Below are 17,735 nucleotides of genomic sequence, written 5' to 3'. Positions count from 1 at the left end.
GCTATGACACATGGACACTTTTCTATAGAAATAAGTTTGTCTACAACTTGCCAAAATGAGAGGAAAGGGAGCGATTCGGGAGAGCATTTGAAGAGCTTTATTAGGGCTTGAGGAATTTAACTATTGGAAGTATTTTGTAGCTCATACATATTAAAAGTAAGCTTCTTACACTCAAGTATCTTAGAGCTCATAAACATCAATAGTGGGACTAGATTGCCTCGAATGTAATTGATTTAAGGTTTAAAAAAGTATGAATAATGAGTTTAAGGTTTAAGTCGCCTGGAATATTTAACTCAGGATTCAAATTAACATTTAACCCTTAATATACATTACATGTATGAGAAAGTTTTTCTTAGGAACAAATATGAGAAGTCTTAATCGCTTATGTCACCATACTATTTTTTTTCCAATAAATCTCTTTACATAATTTTTCATACATAACTTACATTATTTTTAGGAAGGGAAGGACCAACACTTTTAATGAAAAGAACTACAAGTATTTAATTAAAAATCAGGTGAAACTATAAGTATTGGGTGATTAATTTTCCTTTTTTTTAATATAGTTTTAACTTTAAAGCTTGAGCCTCAACCCAATGTTTTCTCCACATTTTCAGTTTTTTGTTCTTTAGTGTTTAATGAATCATCCCTAGCCCGAACTTTGAAGACTATTCACTCTATGTACTCGTCTTCACTCCGTGTTTGATGTTTTTTTATTGAAAATTGTTATGAATTTATTATGATTAGCTTTTAATGTTGTGATAAATTTTTATATGATTGTAAGTATGTTTGTTATCTTAATTAAATTTATTAAGTTGAAATAAATTATTGCCTCTTGTACAAGAAAAAAAACAAAGTAAGGTATTGGACTACTGAGACTAGTTCTTGACTCTTATGAACCAAGTATAGTTTTATTCAATTTCAGGTTAAGTTGAAACTGGATCAAATTACAAGTTGCCTAACCTAGTCTTTTCTATGAAAGAGACTAGATTTTGGATTAGGCCAAAGCCTTATCCTATTAGTCTTTCGGGGAGCCCTACTAGAAATTTTGAATAGTTGAATACTTAAAAAATAGAATTATGTCACGTCAATTGTAAAAAATATAAAATGACATCTAACACAAGGTAATTAACAAAAGATTATCATAATGATTTCTAGCCTAGAGGGGGATATATTGAATAAATGTCTATCTCAGATTATGTTACACACGTTGAGTCCTTTTAGTGATACTTGTCAATCTAACATTGTAAACAAAGCCAGCCAGATATTCACAATCATCACCCATTATTATCTCTTAATAAATGCCTCTCTATATGATGCTTAATCCTACTTGATTTCCTTTAATCGATTAAGGGTTTTTTTTTTGCAAGGGGACAACTTGGTCATTTTATAGCATTTCTCTTCATTTTTATTTTGGTTACATTCAAGGGATAATGACATTTAAGAACCCTCTAAAAATATTTTTTCAATTAAGGATCCTAAAATTTCAATTTTTTTAAAAAAGTATTGTAATCTTTAATTGAAATTAAAATTTTTATTAGTTAATATTCCCAACACTCATCTTTAGTATTTTAGAGAGCTAAGTAAGCAACCTGCAACCTAATATGCTTGCCCAAACTCAGTCAAATTGGGTGGAATAAAAACTCACTTATTAAAGGAAAAAATAGGCGAGCCGTACATACGACCTAGCTCGTTAACAATTATATATGGATGAGACGAGCTACAAGTTATCTCTTAGACTTCCCGTCCCAACTCATATATAATTATTTTAAAAAATTTACATGAAACAAAAATAAAAAGACACATAACATTAATGCATGTGCTGTGCTCAAGCTCAAGAATCAAGCCACATAGGTTGCTATTAGAGGTTAAAGTTATGAAGAAGTTAGGAAGAAGCCTCAACCCTTAGCTAACCCCAAACTTCATCATCACCCATGCATCTCCCTCTCCTTTACGAGCGTCTTTCCACTCCATATTGGTAGATCTACAAAGTTGTTGCCATCACCACCTTTAATTTTCCACTCTCTATCTCTCCACACCTATCTCTCTTTCTTTTAATGCCTTGCTTCTTTGGCTAGATCTATAAATTTATGAGATTTTTTTTTCTAAACATGTAAATTTGTTGGTTAGGTTTTGTTGATTTTCTCCTCTTCTTCCTAATTTTATAAAATTCATTTAGCAAATATTGCAAGAAAAAACGGGCTAGCCAAAATCCACTTAAATTAGTCCAACCCATTTAAAAATGGGTTAAAAGGGTTATCTACAGGTACGAGCTAGTTGGTACCCATTTTATCTGACATGAACAAGCTTTAGGTAGCCTTTCAGGCTAATCCATCCTACCTGTTGCTCAGCCTTCGTAATTTGGTAATTGATACTCCTATTTTCAATTTTCCCATAATCATCTTATGTGTTTTAAATAATCATCTTCCATTTAATTCTTTTTAATGATATTGAAAAACATTTATTTTTAATACTTTTCAGCATTGAAATCATGAAAAAGGAGTATTTAATATATCTCAAGTGACTAATGAAAAAAAATAAAAAAATTGAGTATTAAAAATGTCAAGGATGACTATTAAAAATATGAAAGATAAGTATTAAAAAATTCAATTAGAATAATTTTAAACATGTTTTTTTTTCTGAAATTTCATATTTAGGATCCGGGGTTGCAATTAATTCAATCAACCTAGAGCTGATAATTTGAACTAAACTCGATGGATTAGTCAGAACCCAGCTAAAAAAAATTAGAGTCAGACTTGATTATATGAGTTTTTTAAAAAGATAAAATATTTTAAGTTTAATTTAAATAAATTTGGCTCACCTAAATTATCGCCTTTAAATCATGGGAAAATAAACAATATTCTCGTTCTCATTATTCTTTATATCATACCATACATACGAATGCCGCTAAGTTGCTTCCGGACGCATAGGTGTGGGCTCACTCTAACTGACCCGGATTAATGAAAAAGATGGGCCAGCCCAGATCCACACAAGACAGGCGAAGCCCGGCGGCACCTCAACAAAACCCTACTTCATCGTTCCTCTTCCCGATTTATATTTCATCAGTCGTCGCGTCGTTCAAGCTGAGCACAGAGGGAGCTTGTCATCACCCTAGCTACAATGGTTCATTCTCTCACTCATCTACGTGTCTTCGTGCGTTCTTCTTTCTTTGGCCTTTTCCCCTCAGTGCCGATGTTTTTCTTTCTTTTATATTTGTTATACAGGGTATCGATCTTAAGGCTGGCGGTAAGAGCAAGAAGACCAAAAGAACTGCTCCCAAGTCCGATGATATCTACCTCAAGCTCTTGGTCAAGGTCTCTATTCGATCCCTTCTTTTACTGTGGAATTTATGTATGTTATGTTCTTAATTTTCGGAGAAATTAACCAGCCATTAGTTGTGTCTGATAAATCTGTTCCTGTTAATTAAGTGGGAAGTCGTTAGAGTATACGGTGTTGATCTGATGGGTGTATTTTTCACGATGATGATAAATGTGATCCCAGCTCATTATGAGGCCTTCGTCATGCGAAGGTCTGGGAATAGATTTATCCACATTTGTCTGAGCCTGGAATAACTAGCATTTTATTTCATTTTTATCACTACTGTAGAAAAAATAACAATAATTATTTTTCTCTAACATTTCGTTTGGTATATAATGCACTAGAAGAGTTTTGGGTTTTTAATAACTATTCCACTGATTTATAGATATTTTCACCAAGAACTGAAATTCACTAGTTCATTTTCATAAGCTTTTTTCTTAACCAAGTTATGGAATATCCTGTCAATATTAATTACTGAGCATTATATAGTTTTATCTAATTATCTCTATGATGTTATTTTATTTATTTATTTTATATTTTCAATTCTTGTTTTAATGGCAATCTTATACTTGTCAAAGAGGAAGGTTCCCTATGATGCCTGTTAAACCATGCTAATGCTGATATCATGATGCTGATATCATGATTTTGACTTGTAGTTTATGCTGAGGGAACTCTTTCTTAGTTTGATATCTGCCCGTCATATTTCATGTATTGTATATATATCTACTTACATGTTAATGTGAGGTTACTTGTTTCTTATTTATTACGTACATCGATTTACTCTGATTAATGTTTCTTGATCAGCTTTATCGCTTCCTAGTCCGGAGAACTGGTAGCAATTTCAATGATGTGATACTGAAGCGCCTGGTCATGAGCAAGGTTAACAAGCCTCCTCTTTCTCTGTCAAGGTTGATAAAATTTATGAAGGGAAAGGTTAGATATCTCTATCTTGTTAACTTTTGTAATTTAGTTAATTGTAATTTCCATTAATTCTGTGCTGAAATTTTTTTTGTATAGGAAGGTAAGATCGCTGTGATTGTGGGTACTGTGACTGATGATACAAGGGTATATGAGGTACCCCCATTGAAAGTTACAGCACTCAGGTTCACGGAGACAGCACGAGCTAGGATAGAAAAGTCTGGTGGTGAATGCCTGACATTTGATCAGCTTGCTCTTAGGGCTCCTCTGGGACAGAACACGGTATGTAGCCATATCACCATTTTCTGAATTGTTTGCTTTATCTAATATCCCATTCATGGTGTTTTTATCTAAATAGTGAACATGTATTTATTAATTTTTCTTTTCTATGCTTATGTTGTTAGATCTCTGTAGGCTGTCACATGGGACTCACAATAGCGCTTATTTTGCTTATTTTGTGGCGTCCTTTGTGTTTTATAGAAATCTTAGATTTTGTTGGAAGTGCTGATTGAGTGGATATATTAATTACCATCTCCTAATAATTAACAATTTTATTGACTAAGGGAATAGTATTGATTGGATTTGCACAAAAGCCTGGATTTGTATTTTAATTTTTCATTACCCTACTTGTTTCAGAACATTCAACCCTCTTTTTCCTAGCTACTTTTTCTCCTCTCCCCCATTGCAATAGCACTCTAGATGTTTGTGTGATGGTATTGTAGTTTAATGATTAGAGAAGTGTGGAAAATTAAAGATTTTGTCAGTTTTTGGACGGTAAATTTGACCTGAAAATCTTGGAAGCAGGTCCTTCTTAGGGGCCCAAAGAATGCTCGTGAAGCGGTGAAGCATTTTGGTCCTGCTCCTGGTGTGCCCCATAGCCACAGCAAGCCTTATGTGCGATCTAAGGGAAGGAAGTTCGAGAGGGCGAGAGGAAGGAGGAACAGCAAAGGATTTAGGGTTTGAGTTTATCCTAGTTGTTTATTTTGGATAAGGATAAGGTGATCTGACTTCAAAAATTCAAAATTTTGCAATATCATACGAGCTGAAGACAAATTTGATGTTATTGATTCAGTTATGGTAATGTATGAACTTTAATGCTCTTGTTTCTTAGATTTCTTGTTCGATCAGTGTCATTTTAAGTGTATTTTCAAATTAAGTTTTCTTTCTAGTAGTTTTGGTGGAATTTTTTATATGCCTTGGTGATGAGTTAAATTTTAGATTGCTTGATTATAAAAGGCTGAGCGAAGGTCAACCGAAATTCTGTAGCCTTCAAATGCGACAAGCGAGCAACATCTCGAATTTGCCTCGCTATCAAATTATTCTGAACTTGCTCAGATTTTAATCTGGACGATTTATGATAAATGATAGTCAGAAAGTAGATAACTCTTTGAGAATGTTAGGCTTGCTAGTTTTTCACTGAACGAGCAATGATTACACAAGTGATATTTTTATTATAGGAGCCCAAACTAGAGAGAACTAGGCGGGAATGTTTAGGCTCCTATTGTCATCATCGTTACTGCTCCCGCTTGATGATGTTTTGGATAATTTTTGTTCCGGTGTGGATGTGCATGTGTACTAGGGCAGAACTTCATGTTGCACGGATCGATGTAAATCAAATAAAAACGTAGTAATTATAGCATATTTCCCGTTTGAGGATTTAAATTTTATGTAATATATTCATAGATATTGATTTTTTTTTTGTTAGGATATAGATATATTGATAAATTTTTATACACGTTTAAATAAATTATAAATTTAGGATTTTAATCTTTTGAAGATATATTATGTGAAGTTTTAATTTTTTTAGTTTTTTTTGTTTGTTTTATTATTTTTATAGGTTAAAATATACTCCTTCCGTAAAAAAATGTAAGGCATTTTTAATTTTTTGGGGTGTAATCATTGCTTTTTTTTTTAAAAAAATGTTCCTATTAATAGTGACTTTATATTTATTATAAAGTATTTAATATGAATAAATATGAAAAAATAGGGTTAGTTTAAAAGTAGGTAATTACTTTATTTGAGGGTGAGATTCGATTAAAAATATTCTATATTTTTAAATGAAAGGAGTATAAAATAATTTTAAATTACAGCTTCATTAAAATTAACATGCATAATTTTTTTAAATCTTTTTTTATCATGAATTCTTTTATTATTATTATTGTTTTAGTTATTTTATTAATACAAATTGTCATCTTTTATCTTATATTAAAAAAAAGACACATTATAACATATGTGGCATTCAATGTAAGTTAATAATAACTGAAAAATATGAATAAAGTTTTTATAAAGCTACTATTGGTTTACATCAAATATTACATAGGCTACTACATGTCTTTTTAATATTAAATAGCAACTTTTAGTAGTAAGATAATTAAAAAATTAACAATAAGAAAGTTTGTGGTAAACAAATAAAAGATTATTGGAGTTGATTTAAATTTTTAAGGTGAAGGGTTATGTGCAATTGCCTTTTTATAAAACATAAAATATTTTTAAAGGTGAAGGAGATTTTCTTTCTCCATTTCTTTTTATCATCATTGCATGTCTTAGATAATGATTTATCATGTTAAAAAAGGAGATTTAAAAGGTTTAAGGCTGGTAAAGGGGTGCTCAGTATTATCTCATTTATTTTTTTGTAGATTAATCACTCTTTTTTATGAAGGTTGAAAAGGAGAAAAGGAGAATTGTTTGATTTTGAGAAAAATTATTGAAATTTATTGTGTTGCTACTAGGCAAATAATTAATTTGGATAAATCTTGCTTGTTTTCTCAGCTAATGCTAACAAGGAGTTGAGAGATGAAATATCTTTACTTTGGCATATTTCTAGTGTTGACCAACAAGGAAAATACCTTGGTTTACTTGTCATTTGGGCTAGGTCTAAAATAGCTTCTCTTGCTTTTTCAAAAAGGGAGGTTTTGATAAAAGTTATTGTTAATGCTATACCTATTTATTCAATGGCTTGTTTTTCCTTTTCTATTAAAATTTGAAAAGAATTGGATAGGTTAATCTCTAAATTTTGGTGGGGCAATAGTGAGGATGGTAGTGGAAAAATTCATTGAGGGAAGTTGAGTTTGTTGTCTAAATCTAAGCTTGATTGTGGTATGAGTTTTAGAGATTTCAAAGCCTTCAACATTGTTATGCTTGCTAAAACTGTATGGAGATTAGTTAAAATCCTGATGAATTTTGGAGTAGAATCTTGAAAAGTATATACTTTCCTAAATGTGATTTATTTACAGAAAAGAGAGGGAGAAGACCTTCATGTTGCTGGCATAGTATATTGGAGGGTTGTTATCTGTTGAAAAAAAAAAAGAGTTTTGAAGATTTGTGATGATAAAACAGCTAACTTGTGATTAAATGCTTGGATATTGATCTTGAAAGGAATGAGATTGAAAGGAGAGGAGGTTAGAGAAGAGATGAAGAATTTAAAGGTGGCCTCTTTGATACATCAAAAATGTTAGAAACTTGATTCAATCATTAATTTGATTTTAGATTAAGAGAAGAATAAAATTCTAAAAATTAGAATTCTAGTTGGGAATGGTAAGGATAGTTTAGGTTGATCTTCATAATTCTCAACCAAATTTTGTTTTCCCCTCTTAAAAAAAAAATTCAAAGCCTCTTGTTTGGGGACACCCAATCCCAAGTTCCTAACATCCATCGAAGGTTAAATCTAAGTGTCCATATACCATATTATTGGAATCTCAAAAGTAGCCATCTCCCTCGTTGGATGTAGAATAGCCATATTGGTGCTCTTCGCCACCGCTGGCACTCTCTCTCCCTCGTTTCTCCTTTTCTGTTGTGAAGCTAAAAGCTGCGCATGGGTTGGTATTTTGATTTAATTAAAAAATTAGGGTTCCTCTTTCACAATAATGGATTTATGAGGCAAGTTTTTCAATTTCTACTCCTTCCTCCCCTCTTCATAGAACACCTTTAGCAATTTGTACACAACTTTTTTTAAAAAAAAAAAACTAGTTAAAATTAGTTATTTTTTATTAAATATGTTTATGTTTTTAACCGTTTGTCTTGTTGTCTTCCTCAACAAGACAAAGATCACATTTCTACAATATATAATTCAGTTTTTCTTTTTGTGACTTTCACTTCCAACATATTTTATGCCAAAATTTTATTGGTTTATGAATTTACAACTATAATCCAAGTTTTTACAACACCACATTTTAATTTTTACATCACAAACTCCATTTCGATTGATTGATAGGGTAGCTTCAAATTCAAGAGTTCAACATTTGCCTTTTGTACAACATAGACTTTAGATTCACTCATCAAGCTCTTTCTTCAAATGCTACGAAAACCTATACACTCACACTACACAGCTACAAACTATAGTGAAAATAAAAGAATAATACAAGACAAACTTTTGCTGAATTACTATAGTGAAGCTCTTTCAAATTTTTTCTACCACATAAATAATGAGTTCTTATAAATTTGCTACACTCACTTGCACGAATGTAAATCTTCAATGTGTTTGCCAACAATAATGCCGAAATGGTTCCAATGACTCTCATATGAGTGATATAACATCAATTCCCTTCGCTTTTCACCGATTAATTCACAAGATAGCAACCTTCGACTCTCAATACTAGAGAGAGTGGCTTTCGATCTGGTGAAAAACAAGCTCTGACAACATTAATGAGGTTATGAGATTGAGAGAAATGAACTTCAGGTTTTTCATGATAGATAATTTCGATGGTTTTAGTTTTTCAAATAAGGGGCAATTTTGTCATTTAGTGTGAGAAATTAATATCAATTTAGTCCTTTGGCTTTCAGAGAAGATTCAGAATGTATTGGACCCTTTCTACAATTTTGTTCTTTCCAAGGATCCTGAATGTAATTCTCCCTAAAGTTTACTCCCTCTAGTCCTAATCTTCTAAAAAGAATTATTAATTACTTCTTTTTTAAAAAAAAATTTTGTCCATGTAGTAAAAGATTATACGTGAAAAAGAATATTTTTAAAGATGATGCACCTGATAAAAGTAAATTTTTTAAACAATGTCAACAATTTGACTAACTTATCTTATTCCAATATGATGGTTTTAATTGACTTATGTAGAGAGTCAAATGAAGTATTAAATTACTACAGTTTTATCTTTCTCTCTCTAAATAATCAGGAGTATTTAAGGAAAATGAGGATTTAATATTTTTAAAAATTTGTAAAGTCTCTTATGAAAATAACTGAAAATAGCCTTTTAAAAAAAATAGAGAGAGAGAGATTCCGAGGAAGTATGATATTTACCTTTTGCTGTGACGTTGGAGTCAGGGCGTTTTCGCAGTGACGATCCCATAATGGGGAGGCTTGGAAATAAGCTATATTTGGTTGTGATGCATGACAATTTCTTAAAACGTTTTCTTCCGATGCTTGTGCCAAGTATACTGGTTTAGTTCTGGGAATTGTGGAGGCTAGGTACTTGCGCAAATGCCATCATCTAGGGCTTTGGGTCATCGCTGGATTCTGATCTTGCTGTCAATTTCATCATTTTCTCGATTTCTTCTCTTCGCCACCGCACTGCATCTGTGTTTTGGGCATTTGTTTTGCGTGTGTGCTGAGTTGATATTGAAGAAAGATTATTGTTGGGCCTGGGGTAATTGTTATTGTAATAGTTTTGAAGAAAGATTATAATTGGAACCGACGAAGTTTCTTCTTCTTCTTCTTCTTCTTTTTAATTTCTGTAACTAAGCAATGAGGGAAGAAGGCGGGAAGGTAAAGTCAACGAGTAAGAGAAAATGCGTGCATGATTTAGTGTGTCAACTTTATCTGCTTGCAAAATCTGTCATAACCACCTATTTTAAACAAATGTTCAAGATGGTGCATTGTTTAACACGTACGGGATGAGGGGACTCTGCTTCTCTCACCAAATCCAGATCCCCAGAGGAATCGTCTCATTAACTAGATACTCGTTGATCGATGATGCGTTTCGGACTTAGTTTACACATTGCTATCTTGATTCCGGGGGGGGGGGGGGGGTTCTGGCACTTAATACGCGATATCTTAGTTGCATAAGTCATTGAAACAGACAGGTATACTCCAGGTCAGAAAACAGTCAGAGATATACTACAGTAGAATGCATGGCTCCAGCCAGCCTCCATGGATAGGTAGCATGTTGGGGGACACAAAAGCAAAACCACGAGTTGAAAGATGTTCAAAGATAAACAGCCTGTTACAATAAACACACAAGGCAAATTAAAATGCAGGGAATCAAATAAATGATTGGATCGAGCACGGAGAGAGGCATCAGAACTTGGAAATGAAGTCATAAATGAGATTGCTGGTGTCTTCTGCTGCTTCCTGATTGTTAAAGTGAGCCACTCCCTTTTGCACAAATACCTCCTCCAAACTAGGCACATCTTTCTTGAATCCACCACCATGAATGTACTTTTTCATCCCAGCAGATGTGTACACCAGGTCAACATCGCCCGTTATGAATCTTACTGGAATTTTATCGCTGATTCCTACTCCATTCCACGGCGAGGTCAGCTCCCAGTCCCTGCAATTTCACCCAAACAATCCATGAGCTAGCCATCACTAATTTTGACATCCTCGCGAATCAAAGCATTAATGTTAAAAAGAACATACAGGTTGAGATTTCTGTAGTAGTTCAAGCCACCAGTGAAGCCGGTCTTGTCGAATTTGGAAACATAATAAGCGAGATCTTCTTTAGTGAGCCAGGAGGGCAAGTCCTCTGGAGTATTGGGATTGAAGCCAGTCCCGTACTCTCCTTTCGGCAAGATCGGGGGACCCGTCTGTCGAGTGGTAAGAATATTCTTCATCACATATGAAGTCCCAGCTCGAGCCAGCTCTGCTTCCATCTTCCCCGGTTCCTGTCCACATCACAGAATCACAATCTCCATTGAAACAGGAAAAAAAAAAAAACACGGGAAACCAACGGCCAGCAAGTAATTACAATTATCCAGCAGTGGAAAAGGTGGAAGGAAATTAAAACCTGGAATCTACAGATGTAGTAGTCATCGCCGAATAAGGCGTGGAAGGCATCTACGGTTCTGACTTTGGGGCTTCTGCCCAGAAAAGGTCGGAAGGGGACACTGAGACACACATAGGCTCTGACTCTTTCAGGGCGGAAGAGGCAGAGGTACCAACCCAGGATGGCTCCCCAGTCATGAGCGACGAGGAACACTTGATCCACACCCAGAGAGTCCATGAGGGCCACGATGTCACCCACGAGTTGGAAGCACGTGTAGCTGCTGATCGACGACGGGGCATCGGTGTCGCCATAGCCGCGGAGATCTGGAGCCACCGCACGGTAGCCACGGGAGCTGAGAGACAGGATCTGGTGGCGCCAGGAGTACCAGAGTTCGGGGAAGCCGTGCAGGAAGAGCACCACCGGGCCATCTCCTTTCTCAGCCACGTGCATATTGATGCCGTTCACTTCCACCGTTTTATGCACAATGCCTTCCATGCTGTTCATAATGATCTGGTTTACTTAATGCAGTCAGAAGTAAGGGATATGGAAGCACCGTTTAGACTTCTATATACAACATCCAACCCTTCATTGCCAACTTGACTGGAAAAGTGATGTTTTCGATTGGCTTTGCCAGCTTTTCACTCGTTCAAATATTTAAATAATGCAAGCCAACAGCGATTTGAATTAGGGGTGTTTATTCTGAACCCGATTGTTTAGATATCATTTCGATCATATTAAGACGGGTCTTATTTCAATTTAAAAATAATCGAGACGGGATTTTACAGGACGGGATAAGAAAAAGGTTCGGGACGGGACACGGGATTACTATCGGGACGTCCTATCCCGTCCCGTCTCGAATATTATATATATTATTTTTTATTTTAAATATATTAATTATATTAATATAATTTATATTTATATTAATTATATTAATTATAATTTTAATACTTGCAATTCTTATTTAAAACTAAAGTTTTTTTATATTGATAATTTTAATGGCATGGAGTAAACATGACGATATATTTCTTTATAATATATTAATTATATTAATATAATTTATTCTTATATTTATCTATTTAATAACTTTTATTTACAACGTATTTTTTGCTTATTTTTAGAAAAGTAATTAGCTTAGTACATCTTCATTAAAGTAGAAGAACAATGATTTAATGTTATATTTAACTTGCATATTGTTACTAATCTTATAGCATAAAGATCATTTATATTTATTATTATAATGTCTAGTTGTGATTAATATAATTCAATAATTAATTTTAAATTATTATTATTTATGTACTTGTGTTGTTTTGATTTTAAACTTAATAAATTATATGATTTAAAATTTTAATCAACGTTATTATTCAGATTTTTTTTTAATATTATTCTATTTATCAGGACGGCGGGACGTCTCGATCTTGTCCCGGTCCCATCCTGACTCTTAACAAGATGGGACGACTTTCGGGACGGGACGAGATACCGAATCAAAATTCAGTCCTGATTGTTTTTTCGGGACGAGACACGGGACAGGAGTGTCCCGATCCCGTCCTGTGAACACCCCTAATTTAAATGACTACGCGTGTGTTTGGATAGGTGTGATAATCGATTTTTTAGTCCAGAATCAATTTTTTGAGCCAAATTATCCAAACAGCCAGAAAAAAGCAAAAATCGATTATGGCCGTAAATGCGCATTTTTTCTGAAGCTCTCTCCATCAGCTTTCGCAGAAAGTTTATCAAAAAGTATTGGAAAAAATTACAAAGAAAGGCCCAAGAAAAAAATTATAAAGAAAGCACATAATTTAATAAAAATAAAATTAAACTCTCTTCTTTTTCTTTTTTTCTTAATAAAATTTAAACTTTGTATATTCAAAAAATTAATATTTGGTATTTAAAAATTAAATTATATAGTAATTTATATAGTTAAATATTAATTCTGATTAAATTATCCAAACATTTTCAATTCTGTTAAAATTAATTTTAAAAAAATAATATTCAAACAGATTGCATTGTAACATAATTAATTATGATTAAAATATACCACTTAATCAATTATTTTTATAATCTATTATACGTAACTGAAATCCAAACGAACCCACGCGAGCATTGCGGTGATTTATTGTTATTTGCAAAAATGCCCTTATCAGGACAAAACTGACTTCTTTTTTCTATTTTTCTCTCCACCCTTTTCTATAATTTTGGATTGTTTAAATTAATTTTTAATAATATAAATTAATTTTATATTTGACCTATCAAATTCAACAATTCATGATTTCTTTTTCGGTATTGAGAGTAATATGTCAATCTCTTCCTATTAAATTGTCATGAATATCAAACTTTCAACCACGTATTTGAAACAAGAGTCTCTACTATTCTTTTTAATTCTAATTGGTAATAATCAATAATTTTTCTATGTTGTGGAAATAAGAAATTTTTCAGATGAAACACATCCTGTAAAGCTCATGGGTCTTAGCTGTTATTTTTCGAAAATAAAAAAACAAACATTTCACCTGCATGCAAATATGCAATGCCTTCCATTAGTCTAAAACAAAACCCTCTCCCATCCAAAATAATATTATTTTTCTAAGATATAATGATATTCTTAATCAAGCTTATTTATTATAGTTTCCAGCAAAAATTTTATATTTATTGAAGGATAAATTTATTTAAAAAATTATACATCAATTGTTTGGGAATGAAGAGGGCATGGCCACAAACGCCTTTGTACAATGCAACGCATAACAGAAAAATATTAGCATGTTCTTTTGGTGTTAGAAATATTTTGTTTTATTTTAAAAAAGGACCTCCATCGTAATATTGGCAAATATGTAAAATAAATTAAATACAGTCTTTTATTTTACAGGTGCAGAAGCATCACAACGTGGGAATTTCAAATTTGGTCGGCGTTGTTGAAAAGACAAAAATTTCGATGCTGCCACCAAAAATTCGCATTATTCTAGGGGCAGAATGATTTTGTTTTTTGGGACAATAATGCCTGGCATGATAAGTTGTCAAGCTGGTCGCCCACCCAAGAGAGAGAGAGAGAGAGAGAGAGAGAGAGAGAGAGAGAGAGGAAGAATTAGACCAAAGGCTTTTATGAGAGAAAAATTTATGCTTAAAATTCAATATAATCTGAAAATGTCTCCAGAAGCCGAGGACCTAAATGAAAATATATTTTAATAAGGGCTCTCAGCAGAGACATTTCAGATTATAGGTTTTAACTTTAAGTGTATCCCCCCCCCCGGCCCCCAAGAGTCCTCCATGAAAAATGTCGGATCATGAGAACCGGGCCCGCGTAAATCTCTGCTGATCCGGCAATTTTAGTAGTTCATTCACACCTAATATGAATACAAATTTTGCTGTGCTGGCTTGCCGCTTTCAAGTAAATCATGACTTTTTTTTTATTTTTTTATGACTTTTCTCTATTTTATTCATTGCTAATACTTATATAATAAAAAAGATGATAATAAAATTTTATTAAAATATATAAATAATAATTAGATCTTTTAAAATATCATAATTTTTTTAAAGTTTTTGAGTACCTTTTTTACATTAATGATTTTAGATTAAATGACTAAATTATCTTTATTTAAAATAAAAATAATAGGCCTGGCTCCATTTTTTTAATTATAACTTTTGGTTAAGCAATAACAACTATTGTTCTATAAATTATAAAAATTGAATAAGAAATCACATTTTTTCACATAATTTTTTTTCATGCTTGATAAATAAGTTCTAAAAATAACTAATTCCAATCACGACATTAATTTTATAAATTACAAAAATTAAACAAAAAATTACAACTATTCACATAATTTTTTTATTATTATTGAAGTCTAAATTGTAAAAATAATCAATCACAACTTTTATCATGTAAATCATAATGAACAAGAAATCACAATTTTTTACATGAAATTTCTTTGATCATTGAAATTTAAGTTTTGAAAATAACAATTACAACTTTTATTTGAAAAATCATAGTTTTTATTTTTTGAATTGTAAAAATTGAACAATAAATCATAATTTTTCCTTTGAATCTGTTATTTTTTTATTTTAAATAAGAGGAATTATGATATTTTAAAGGACTTAATTATCATTTATATATGTTAGTAAAATTTTATTATCATTTTTCCTATATAGTAGATATGATATTTAATAAATATATATTTGATAAGTTAATACTTTTTTAAAGAAAATCACTTGCTTATTATAAACACGGGCTATTTTTACAGTGTATATTTAGTATTTTTCCCTGGAATTTCATAATTCTTTAAAATTTAACTTTTTTATTACTTGCACACACAACATATTAATTGTTTTCCCCCAGAATTATGAGGTAAAATTAATTCCTTCACGATTATTAAGAAGTAGCACAAGTGCAGAGTCCTCCCATGCGGGTGATCGCCGATGCGCCGGGGGATTGGATGATGCTTCTCCCTTCTGGCTGTTTCATTTTTTTCCGGCTTTGCTGTTATTTTCACTGTTGCTGGTTTTGGTTTTTCCTGTTTTCTTAGCTTCTTGATGTATCTCCTTTGAACTTGCGTCGTTTTAATGGAAGTTGATTGCTTCTTGGCCAAAAAAAGCAGTTTGTGTTCTTTTGGCCAACAGGATTAGTTGGTATTCTTACGCTTTGGAAAAATATGAGTATATATTTTTTAAATATTGTCATTCACTAGAATTAGTTTTAACTATAAAGTGTTGTATAGGAATTAAAAACTTGTAAACAACTTTGGTGCGATTGAAATTCATATTTCTTTAAAATTTCCTTCGAGTTCAAATTCCCATCAAACATAATATGGTTAGATCCGATTATTTAGGTCGAGCTTGATGAACTAACCCAAACTTATCAAAAAAAAATTAGGACCAAACTTAAAAAAAATATGATGTGTTTATATTCAGGTCTATTCAGACCAAGCCTGATTGGGTTCAGGTTTGACCCGAACACCGGAATAATTTTTTTTATTTTTACAAAATATAATAAATATTAATTAATTTTTTAAATTTTAGATCATTTTATATTAAAATATCATATATTTGAGTTCTATTCATCATTTAAGTATCAAAATATTTGAAAATAAAATAATTAATTTTAAAATAAAAAATTAATTAAAAATAATTTTAAAAATAAAATGTAAATATTTAAATTAGATTTAACTATTCGAGCTTTTAAAAGAACTGGGCATGTTCAGGTCCAGCTTGAATAGGCAAATTCATCCGATTTCCTAACATTAAATGCGGCAAGCAATGAACAAAAGGACAAGGGGCAAGATTGAAAAAGTAAAAGCACTATATATTTATATTATATTTTGGATAAGTAGACCTTTTTCAGTTTAGCAATATATAATCCACACACACAAAGCACATCGTCTTCAGTTGAATGAAAAGTAATAATGACATTAAAAAAATATTTTGTATATCAAAATGTTTTGTGCTGTTAAAATATCATTTGAGCCTCATAATAGAAAAAATAAATGCGGGCTCCGTGTTAAAAAAATTTAATAGCACATATAATATTTATAGTAAAAACGGTAGGTATGAGATATATTATTTGTTACTTATACTTTGTATAGGTATAAAATAATAAATTGTACAAGAAAATATAATGTTAAATAACAAATTATAAGATAGAATGTTTTATTTTTAAAATTTTAATTTACATGAGAATAACATATATAGAAATAATAAATTATTTTTTATATTTTTAATTTACATAGGTAACAAATTTGTATATATAATTGTTTAGGATTTAAATCTTTTGAAATTGATATCTGTAAATTTATGCGAAGTTTGCTTTTCAAAGGAAGAAAGGAAAGCATTTTATATTTTTCTAAAAAATAATAAAATTTAAATTTTTTTTAAAAAAAGAAAACTTCAATGAAATTTACGCATATCAACTTTAGAAAATTTAAATCCAATTTTTTAATATAAAAAAATGTTATTTATGTGTTTAACACTTACCAAGAAAAAAATAAAATATAACCAGTTATTTAAATTTTAATTTATATACAATAATACATAAATCTGAAAATTTTAATTATAAAATATAATTTTATTTCAAAACAACAACATATAAGGTAGAATATATCGTTATTTAAATTTAAATTTATGTGAGAATAACACATCATAGAATAACAAATTGTTTATTATATTTTTCAGATACACAGGAGTAACAAATTATAAAATAGTATATGTGAGAATAAGAAAAATTACAGTGGATATTCTTAATATGCATGGGGTAACATATTTATTATTAATATATACAAGTATATCACAACTTGAAAACCTATAATTCAAATTTAGGGCCTATTTGTTTAAAATTAAAAGATAAATAATTTTAGGTAGTTTAAAAATTTTATAAAAAGAGATTTATCTTATAGAGATTTTATGAAAAACAAACACTATTTTATATTTGGTTACAATAATAATTATTAATTTTCTATTTTTAAATTTTATATCTTCCTTAATTTTTATTTCATAAAAATGATTTATCATCATATTGTTTTAAAATTTTATGATACATTCGCGTATTAAGACACACCCCCTCTCATCTATTACATTAGATTATTTTTAAAAGTTATC

At 31.2% G+C, this 17,735-nt stretch overlaps 2 protein-coding genes and 2 non-coding genes across 4 annotated transcripts; 3 read left to right on the top strand and 1 right to left on the bottom strand.

Moving 5' to 3' along the window:
* The first annotated feature begins 3,053 nt into the window (after positions 1 to 3,053).
* LOC129290750 (60S ribosomal protein L18-2-like) lies at positions 3,054 to 5,343 on the top strand. The gene is made up of 5 exons (XM_054927697.1): positions 3,054 to 3,120; positions 3,222 to 3,311; positions 4,120 to 4,248; positions 4,333 to 4,515; positions 5,038 to 5,343. The coding sequence occupies exons 1-5, from the start codon at positions 3,118 to 3,120 to the stop codon at positions 5,194 to 5,196; spliced, it is 564 nt and encodes a 187-aa protein (XP_054783672.1). The 5' UTR covers positions 3,054 to 3,117; the 3' UTR covers positions 5,197 to 5,343.
* LOC129297069 (small nucleolar RNA snoR69Y) lies at positions 3,470 to 3,566 on the top strand. The gene has a single exon (XR_008590104.1). It is a non-coding gene; the product is annotated as a small nucleolar RNA snoR69Y (small nucleolar RNA).
* LOC129297104 (small nucleolar RNA snoR53Y) lies at positions 3,900 to 3,988 on the top strand. The gene has a single exon (XR_008590115.1). It is a non-coding gene; the product is annotated as a small nucleolar RNA snoR53Y (small nucleolar RNA).
* A 4,873-nt stretch (positions 5,344 to 10,216) lies between the features above and the next one.
* LOC129318296 (uncharacterized) lies at positions 10,217 to 11,750 on the bottom strand. The gene is made up of 3 exons (XM_054963028.1): positions 11,184 to 11,750; positions 10,817 to 11,061; positions 10,217 to 10,727 (listed from the first exon to the last, which is right to left on the bottom strand). Exons 1-3 carry the CDS (start codon positions 11,664 to 11,666, stop codon positions 10,475 to 10,477), a joined length of 981 nt encoding a protein of 326 aa, XP_054819003.1. The 5' UTR covers positions 11,667 to 11,750; the 3' UTR covers positions 10,217 to 10,474.
* Positions 11,751 to 17,735: the final 5,985 nt, after the last annotated feature.

The sequence above is a fragment of the Prosopis cineraria genome, unplaced genomic scaffold (genome assembly GCF_029017545.1).
Source record: "Prosopis cineraria cultivar Desert tree isolate PC_DT_omini unplaced genomic scaffold, ASM2901754v1 PC1, whole genome shotgun sequence".
Lineage (NCBI taxonomy): Eukaryota > Viridiplantae > Streptophyta > Magnoliopsida > Fabales > Fabaceae > Prosopis > Prosopis cineraria.
The sequence above is the reverse complement of the archived record's forward strand: the minus strand, read 5'-3'. Positions and strand labels throughout refer to the sequence as shown.

Excerpts from the sequence above, each read along its gene's own strand:
- LOC129290750 (XM_054927697.1), top strand. Across the intron at positions 3,312-4,119 it reads ACCTCAAGCTCTTGGTCAAG|CTTTATCGCTTCCTAGTCCG; the intron begins GTCTCTATTCGA and ends TTTCTTGATCAG. Across the intron at positions 4,516-5,037 it reads CTCCTCTGGGACAGAACACG|GTCCTTCTTAGGGGCCCAAA; the intron begins GTATGTAGCCAT and ends TCTTGGAAGCAG.
- LOC129318296 (XM_054963028.1), bottom strand. The coding sequence starts at position 11,666 with ATGAACAGCATGGAAGGCATTGTGCATAAAACGGTGGAAGTGAACGGC. Across the intron at positions 11,062-11,183 it reads ACTACATCTGTAGATTCCAG|GAACCGGGGAAGATGGAAGC; the intron begins GTTTTAATTTCC and ends TGATGTGGACAG. Across the intron at positions 10,728-10,816 it reads TACTACAGAAATCTCAACCT|GGACTGGGAGCTGACCTCGC; the intron begins GTATGTTCTTTT and ends GTGAAATTGCAG.